The sequence below is a fragment of the Phaethon lepturus genome, unplaced genomic scaffold, assembly GCF_000687285.1.
Source record: "Phaethon lepturus isolate BGI_N335 unplaced genomic scaffold, ASM68728v1 scaffold17710, whole genome shotgun sequence".
NCBI classification, from domain to species: domain Eukaryota; kingdom Metazoa; phylum Chordata; class Aves; order Phaethontiformes; family Phaethontidae; genus Phaethon; species Phaethon lepturus.
This window is the reverse complement of record NW_010509975.1, coordinates 1-8,830: the sequence shown is the minus strand read 5'-3', so window position 1 is coordinate 8,830 and position 8,830 is coordinate 1. Positions and strand designations below refer to the sequence as shown.

The 8,830-nt window shown below is 52.5% G+C and overlaps 1 protein-coding gene across 1 annotated transcript; it reads left to right on the top strand.

Annotated features, from left to right (window-relative positions):
* Positions 1 to 3: 3 nt before the first annotated feature.
* Positions 4 to 2,061, top strand: LOC104625374 (transcription cofactor HES-6-like; the record flags this gene model as incomplete). Its single annotated transcript, XM_010293022.1, has 4 exons — positions 4 to 53; positions 512 to 607; positions 748 to 823; positions 1,282 to 2,061. Coding segments are annotated over 4 exons (668 nt in total), but the record flags the coding sequence as incomplete, so codon positions are not given.
* Positions 2,062 to 8,830: the final 6,769 nt, after the last annotated feature.

The window sequence follows — 8,830 nt, the reverse complement described above, 5'->3', positions numbered from 1 at the left end:
CAGCCACCGCCGGCGGCACCCACAAACTCACCAGCACCAAGGAGGAGAGGAAGGTAGGTCCCCTCCATGCTGCTGCACCCACGTGTGCCCAACAGCAGCTCCAAGCGTGACACGCGAACGATGATGAGTGCCGGGGCTGCGAGCGCCGCTTCTTGGGAAGAGGAGGGGACAATTATTTTCCTGTTATTATAAAGATGCTTTCTCTGAATTTAAGACACGTGGATGTTTTTTCCACTTTCTTTCTCTGGCTTAGAAAGGTTTCTCTCTGTTTCATTTGGGTCAACTCTGGTTAAAATGAATGGAAGTGGGAGAATTGAGAGCTGGTACCATCTACGGGACGGGCCATGGCCGGCGCTGGAGACGGCGCACGCTCCCTCCGTAGCTCGTCCCGCATCACCCGCATTGGCTTCAGGCAGGGGATGGGGCTCTCTGCCCTCGCTGAGCTGCAGCGGGGAGAGGAATAAAAAATATCAACTCCAATTTTTCCTCCTCCTTTTCTTTTCCCCACCAGTTAAGGAAACCCCTCATTGAGCGGAAGCGAAGGGAAAGGATTAATAACTGCTTGGACCAGCTGAAGGAGACTGTTGTGGGCGCATTTCATCTAGATGTAAGTGCTCATTTTTATGCTTCTTTTTGTCCTTTTGCTGGTGGGGGTTGGCTGGAGGTGGTGTCTCTCTCTTTTGGGAAACCGGGCATGGTACAAACCCTTCATTGCCTCTAACTGCTGCACTGTTTCCTTATCAGCAGTCTAAACTGGAAAAAGCAGACATCCTTGAAATGACGGTGAAGCACCTCCAGAACATCCAGAGCAGCAAGCTGATGGGTGAGTGCCCGGTCCCGAACCCTGCGGGTGGCAGGAGCTGCCAGCAGGTTTAATCCCCTGGCAGCTTGGCAAAAAGCATCTTTCAAACCTCTTGGGGCCCAGGCTGCTGCTGGGGTTTGGCTTTCTCCACTAGATGGGGAGATGGAGCTGGGCACTGGTGAACCCACGGAAGGTTGTGGGTTTTTTCCTTCCAGAGCCACTTTCTGCTTTTTGGTCTAGCTTCGCCCTTGGCGGCGGGCAGGAGGACGCGGGGGCTGCCTGCCTGGGCGGCTCGCACCCTGCGTCCCCTTCTCCCGGCGCCCTGCAAAAGATTCACTTTATAGTAAAGCCCTGTCGGCTTCAGCAAGGAGCCCCCAGAAGCCCCGCACACCGGGGAACGCAGGGAACGCTTTTAGGCAGGATCGCGCTGGGCGGCTTTTACCCACTCACCAGCTGCCCTTGTCTCCTCTCCAACACAGCTGACTCCAAAGTGGGTCTGGAAGCCCAGCAGAGGTACAGCACCGGGTACATTCAGTGCATGCACGAGGTGCACAACCTCCTCCTCACCTGCGAGTGGATGGACAAGACCCTCGGGGCTCGCCTGTTAAACCACCTGCTGAAATCCTTACCCAGATCTGGCGAAGACACCTGCAAAGCGGCATTAAGGTCTTCGAGCCCATCTCAGCAGCCTCTCTTGAGGCCAAAAAGCCCCCTGAGCCCTAAGGGGAGCACTCGGGGCACCAACCCATCGCAGGAGCGCTTCTGCCCCGCGGAGAACAAGCAGGCTTCGAAAAACTCCTTCCAGCTGCCGCCGCTGTCGGTTTTCAGCCAGGTTGATGCTGCACCTCCCAGACAGGTCCTGCAGCCGAATTTTTCCCATAACAACCCTAGAATGGGGTCATTAGATATGTGGAGACCGTGGTAAAGTGTGATTTAAAATGCTTATGCTAACCTTAGACACTCTTACGTATGTATCTTATAGATATGTTTCTTTACAACACTTGTGGAGCAAGTCTGTTCCTGTAGGTGTACTAAAGACCAGGGTACTTCAAGCCGAAGTAAACCTATGTGTAGCCTGCATTGTAGAAGGCTGCTATTATTTTTTATTTATTTAATACATCTAAATTATTGTATAGTATCCTCTCATGCTCTTTAGCGTATATTAATTACAGAACTTTCTTGTCTTACATTCTTAAAATAATTAACATCCTGTCAATAAAAATACAAGACAACAAGCAACAACCCTCTCTGGCAGCAAGCTCACCTCTCAGGTCTCACGTAAGCCACCGAGACCACTTTGTTGCGTAAAGGGGTAAACAGCCAATCTTTTCTGGTTTTTTATGTTTATTATTAACCCTGTGCAGCTGTAGGCGATTCCGGTTCTGATTCCTGTAAAAGTGATGCAGCGATTAGGAAAAAAGAGAGAAAGGGGGAGACTTGGTTTGGACTTTTTAGGCTGTTTAGAAATGCTCTCTGGATTGCTCACTCTGGCTGTGCTGTTCCCAGCCAGCGGGACATCCTGACATTGCCGTTAAACTAGTGAGCTACGTGTACGTATATATGTTACATATAGTTATATTTAGGGATTATTTTTTTGTTTCTGTAACTAAAAGTTCTAAATAAACTTTTGGAAGGTAACGACTGATATTTCTCCCAGCCTTGTCCTGTCTGCTCTGAATAAACAGTGCTTGGGGACCTGCTTTTGTTTTCTTCTTTCACAAACGTTTTTTCCTGATTGCCATTGAAAGAGATGGTTTGGAGTTTGGCCCTGATGCTTTGTAGGCAAAGCAGCGTGCACCACCCACGTACACACACAGGCAGAATCGCCTGGATCACAGTTAACACTGAAAAAGTCATGAAAGAAATGAGGACTTGGGTTTATCAGCCTGGATCAATGCTTTAGCTTTTACTTATAAAGGGAATCGCAGAGATAATCTGCAGGGCAGAAGGTAAAATTCCCCGCAAACTGGACCAAGGATACCGGGACAAATCTGCTCGGCTTGTTTGCAACATTTGGTCCCAGTTTTTCATCTCAAAGGCAGTTAAAAGCTCCTCACAGTTAAAATAAAAGAGCAAGGAGCTCTTAAACAAACACCGCGCATACTAATTAATGGACCCGCAGTTCAGAGGGGCTCATTATGCAGCGAGATCTATTTGATGATGTGCCGAAGGAGCGAAAAACATCACCTCTGGGTTTAGCATCCTTTTCTGTGAAGCTCTCCCTTTTATCCAGTCCTCTTGAAAAGCCATTAGGAGCGATGGCATAAGAGTGGTAGGAGAAACAACTGGCCCGCACATGGCTGCGCAGAGGCACGGCAGGTTTCTTCAGCCGTGGGGTCAGAAGGCAGGTAAAGACACAGAATGGTACAGAACTTACCGCAACCTCAGTTTCCATCCCCTGCCTGAAAACTAGGACTTCCTTCTTTACAGCTGGCGGCCTCCGGAGCGACAACCAATCCAGGAAATACACCCAAATCATCCCACCACAAAAATCCAGATAAGGGTGGGAGCTGGGGCCAGCCCCAGCAAACAGCCGCGGCAAAGCGCACCGAATACTTACGGGCAGGGAAAACATTCAGGCAAAGCAAACCGCAAAATCCTGGAAGAGGAAGGACATTAGAGACCTTCCCAGTTTATTATCATGCACGTTGCTGAGTTTAGGTAAAGCCCTCATCTGTCACAAGTCCGCATGGCTGCACCCACCAGAGGAACCTCCATCTCCCAGCGCTGGGGTCTGCACACCCGTGTAGACAAGAGGAGCAGATGGGTCCTGAAGTTTTCACTTACTTCTAGATGGTGTCAATAATGCGTCTCATGGCACTTGTGGCCACTTATTGTTATGCTGGGAGAGGCTGTGGTGAAAATATTTTACTATGGTTTGACAGCATCAACTTAAAAACATACTTTCCCCCTAAAAGCTGTAAATCCCTGGTGACTGTAATTATCGGCTATGGTTACCGTGCTGAAAAGAGATCAGTGGGAAATATGTATTTCTCACCATCTCTGCTTGTTTACTTTGAGCATTTGAAAATACTCTGTGGTTAGTGAGTTTTATTATTTCCTGTTTCGAATCAGTAAGGTTTTTTCTGTTGTGGGTGTGGAGGGAAGGGTCACATAGCAGCTGGCGAGAGAGTTTTAAAAATAGAAAAGTGAGACTGCAATACTTGGCCAACAATCTCCAGGAACAGTTTTAGTACAAGACACTCATTTTTCATTGCCTTCATTTCAAACCGATGGTGACCTTTTATACGATCTCCCTGTCACGTATCCAACTAACGCTGCAGGAACCCGTTGCGAATCACTGGTTTTAAGTAAAGAAAACATTTCTTCAGAAAGGCAGAAGATTACTCACGGCACTTCGTATACACAAATTTCAGCTGTTACACATGTTTGACAGAGGAACTTCATATTTACTTCAAGCCCATCCCGTTTTACCAAAACCAGGACCGTTTTGGTAAAAAAATTGCCCCAGGAGGGCAATAATACTTTGCTCTTCAACATAAGCACCTCTCCACCGAGAACAGAAGAACGCATTGCCAGCTACTACCACCTTCTCCCCGGGAAAAAGGAGGCACAGAGACGCTCTCCCAGCCAGCTGGCTAATGCAGAGGAGACAGCACCGTCCTCGCAAGCCGGTGTTGGAAGCTGCACCATCGCCCAGGCTCTGGACACCGCAGCAGGATCCACGCAGGTGCTATTCTCACCTCTGCAGCGGGCACCAGCAGTTGCGTCTCTTGGCTGCCGGCGGTGCCGCAGCGCAGCCCGGGGCTCGGTCCCGCAGCAGGCAGGTGAGGTGCCTTCAGGACTGCACCACCGCTCCCACCGGGGGCCGGCTGCACAAGGCACTAGGGGTTTGGAGGCGCAGACGGCGGGGATGCTGCGCACCCAGGTCTTCACCTCACGTGCAGACTGGAATCGGCCAAGACAAGCACCCAGACCAGATTCCTCAGCACGGGCATGGCCAGACAGACCTGTTTGCTAGAAGCGGTCACCAGACGCATCGCATCTCACCCAGCGCACGCGGGGCTGGGACAGCCTGGTGCAGATCATGAGCCAGATTTTCAGCTGTGTTCTTCATTGAGTGCTCACTTTGGCGAGGAGGAGACCCCGGGCTGCCGGCACGACCTCTCCAGGAGCCGTGGAGGGGCTCCTAATCCTCCACGCTCACAAGCAGGTGACCTCGCCAAAACCCATGCAAGAGCAATTTCAGGGCAAAACGTTTTGCCCCAAAAATCACTTTGTTCAAAGTGATTTGAACCACGCTGCCGTGGCTGCGAGAGCTCGTAGCTCGCTAGCAAAGTGCTCCTCTTGGGAGGGAAGTGAAAACAAAGGCACCAACAGCAGAACACCAAAGACTTCACTTTCCCTTTATATATGCCATTGTCTCACAGCTCCCAGCGTATACATTCCTGTCTTAACAGGGACACGCTCATATTTCATCTCATGAGAAGTAATGTTGTGTTGAGAACCTACCCCAAAGTCTGTCACATTTTTCAGAGCTTTCACATGCTCATGAATAACGCAGCAGAAGCTGAAGCCAGCCCTGGATCCGATCTGCACTGCTGAGATGTTTCATTTATAAATCACAGCCCTGGTGAGGATGTGGCTTGCTGCCCAAGGCATCCCTGCAGACCTACCAGAGCCTGGGAACTCGCTCTGCTTCTGAGAGTCTCCTATGGTCCCTGCATTAGGTGTCACAAATCCTATCGCATATTTGGAGTTAAAAAGCACGTTCAAGCATTTTCATCAAGTTTTGTATGGCTAACACCACCAAGCAAATGGACTTATCGATCCGCTGCCACAGAGAGAACTGGTCCTCTAGAAACAGCTCAAAAGGGCTCTTCTTTGGGGCTGGAGGATGGTCCCTTCTGCTCTGCCAAACAGCAAACACCCTCGAGGAGAGCTGGGAACGATGCCTCCTCTCCAGGCTCTCCTTCGTGAGGATGCCAGCGGAAACGGCAGGGCGGAAGCTTCGTGCCTGGGGGAAAGCTCCTCAGCAGGGAACGGCTTCGCGAGGAGAGATGGAGAAATCACTGCTGAGCTATCCCTGCCTTCACTAGGAGCTTCCTAAAATCCTCTCCTCTCTCCATCTGCCCCTGCCCAGCACCCCTCGTCCCTGCGTGTACTCACACAGCAGAATTCTGCTGCAGGGTGAATTCTCGCTCCAGTCGGCCTTAACAATGCAACCTCGCTGCAAAGCCACAGCCTGCAGCCCTGGCGCTTGCTCTGCGTAACAGCCCCAGGTAGTGCCGCTGTAAATTTGTGTGCGGAGAGGAGAAACCCAGTGGCTGGTCTTGCTGCCCCATCAGAAATGCCGTCCTGTGCTGTAAAGAGCCGGGTTTCTGCCTTTCATAGCCCTCGAATAAAGCGCTCGCCTCTTCACTTCTGTCCTCTGTTGATACAGGCATTTTCGGCAGCTCTCGCACGCTCCTGGCACACCCTGCGTGTCTAAAAGCACCGGGCTTAGTCCGCTGCATGAAATAAGGCTTTACATAAACCACCAGGCATTTTCACAGTCCTGGCGTGGCGTCCGCGTCGCACAGGCTCCGTCGGGACCCCGCTCGCTCTCGCAGCCCGGCCACCAGCAGCTGGGCTTTGCACAGCACCCCGACAGGATTATCCGGGGACGTGGCCAGCCCCCGAGGAGCCCTCCGTCACAGCCCCAGCATCGCCAGCCCCCGGGACAGCACACTGCAGCTCCTCCATCTTTAGCTGGGGTGCTGGTGTTTTCCAAAGCCCCAGAGCTCACCAGGAGACGTGCTCCCATAGGGAGAGGGAGTTCGTACCGTCCTGGGCCATGAGCATCACTTTTGGTGGCTGCCGAAGGGAACGGAGCACTTTCCTACCCCTGAACGTCCCTCACCCTTCGCTCCAGGCTGCTCCACTAAAAATGTTTTTCAGTCGAAAAACTGTAAAGCCAGAAGCAAGCCCTACACAACCACAGAACTGCAAGGCGAGGGAAAAACGCAGAGTGGCTCTGGAAGGCCACTCCTTTTTGTCTCAGCCAGCCCGTGGATGGAGTACGGATCATGCTAGGGAGCAGGCAGCCTTTTGCAACACAAGCCACATGCAAAACTGAACTTAGCAAACAGCTTAGCTTTTCCCCAGCAACCTCTCTGCACGGTCACACCGCGTCCCACTGCTCAAGCTGTTTCTTTCTACCTCCTATGGACTGAGAGGGGAGAAAGAGAGGAATAAGCATCTCCACACAGTTCAGAAGAGCAGATGTGTGAAGCGGCAGGACGGTGAAGTGAGCCAGGAGACTGAGCTCCCACAGAGAGCTCCTCGGGACAGAGGAGCTCCCACAGCAACACTGTGCTGGAGCTGGGACTTTCCTGGGTCCCTCCAGGGCTGTGGGAAGAACCGCTCAGGAGCAACCACATAACCTCAAACCTCTCTGTCCCCTGCCCTTCCCCTGCCCTACCCGAGTTAGCCTACGTGACTATTAAAGTACAAAGCCAAGGGCTTTAAGATATGCACTCTTCCCACTGGAGAGGCTGTGAGAACAAGCAACCTGCATGGGATAGCGATCACACCACCTCGTGCACTCCTGAAAAGTGCTGAGATATTATTTTGATAGCTGTGATAGAAGAACCATCCAGACCATTGAACACAATGAAAGCAATACCTGGACGGACAGGTTCTCCAAACCAGACACATTGCTGTCAAAATCCTCTGGGGAAAAGGAGACCAGTGCCTCCCAGTGCTTCCCATAGTCTGACACCGCACACATGAGCACACTCCTATTAGAGGATCTCTGCGGCAGTCCGAGGCTTTGTCCCCCCTCGTCCATAAGAACCCAGGAGCGCTTTCCAACATAGACCCGAGACTCTAGAGGAAAGCCCTAAGTCTACCAGCACAGCTCATCTCAACCCATGGCTCTGACCGGGTGTCGATTACTCCGTGGTTTTTCAGAGCAGACGCGGTTACAGCAGCCTGGTGTGGGGCAGCAGCTAGGCATGAGACAGCTGAGCACGAGACAGCTGAGCACAAGACAGCTGAGCACAAGACAGCTGAGCCTGTTCTAAGCCCAATTCCCCACTCCACTTGCTCTCCACCTGAATTTTTCCAGTCTCCTACCTGGGGGTGATGATTGTATTCATCTCTGAGATCTCTAGATGAAAAGCACTAGCAAGATGCCAGGGATTGCACAGATTAAAGAGATGAGGCAGGACTTGAAAAGCACCTCTCCAACCATCATGAATCACTTCTCCACTGTCTTCCCAATTCCAGCACTTGCCTCTGAAGAGTCCCTCCGTACAAACATAGCCCTGCTACCCCTGGAGCCCACCCCGCAGCGCGGGCAGCGCCTGGCCCAGCCGTCCCGCTGCTCTCAGCCTGGTCTGATCCACACTCCCTACCAGACTTGCTTCACCTAACTGCCCTCCTACCGTTCTGCCCGCGTGTTGGCAACGGTACAGTCAGCCCCGGTCCTGCTACCTGATCAAAACTGCCCAGCTCACGCGATGCGCAGCATCAGTCCTGCCTGAAGTCACCCCACCGGCTGAAGTGCACGTCCCTCATGTCCCTTGTCCTCCTGCGGCTGACATAAACGCACCATGAAAGCATGAAGCTGTGCTTGGGAAGATTGATTTGTGGCTGGGAGATGCCTTGTTTTTGCAGAGTGACCCTCTGTTTCTTTCACGATGAATTTTTTCAAGCCCTGGCTCCTCATCAGCAGGCCGGGAGGCGATGCCCGTATCAGAGTAGCGGGCTCTGCTCAGCACCTCTGCCCCTTCCTGCTGGAGGTGCTGCCTGGCCGCCCTGGGCACTAGCGACTCGCTGGGGAAGCGTGTGAGTTGAGGCGATACCTGCAGCTGGGCACGAAGGAGCGGGGACTCGGCACTAAGCCTGAAGAGAGCCGTTGCCTGTTCCAGCTGCTCCTCCGGCAGCTGCAGGGAAACCGGCGCTGCTCAGCCAGGCTGGTGGTAGCCAAGGGACAGAGCCCAAAGGGCTGAGCTTGGAGGTGCTCCCAGGGGTATTCCCTGGCACGGCGCGGCTCCTGGCCGGGCAGCTCAGCCCGGCTCC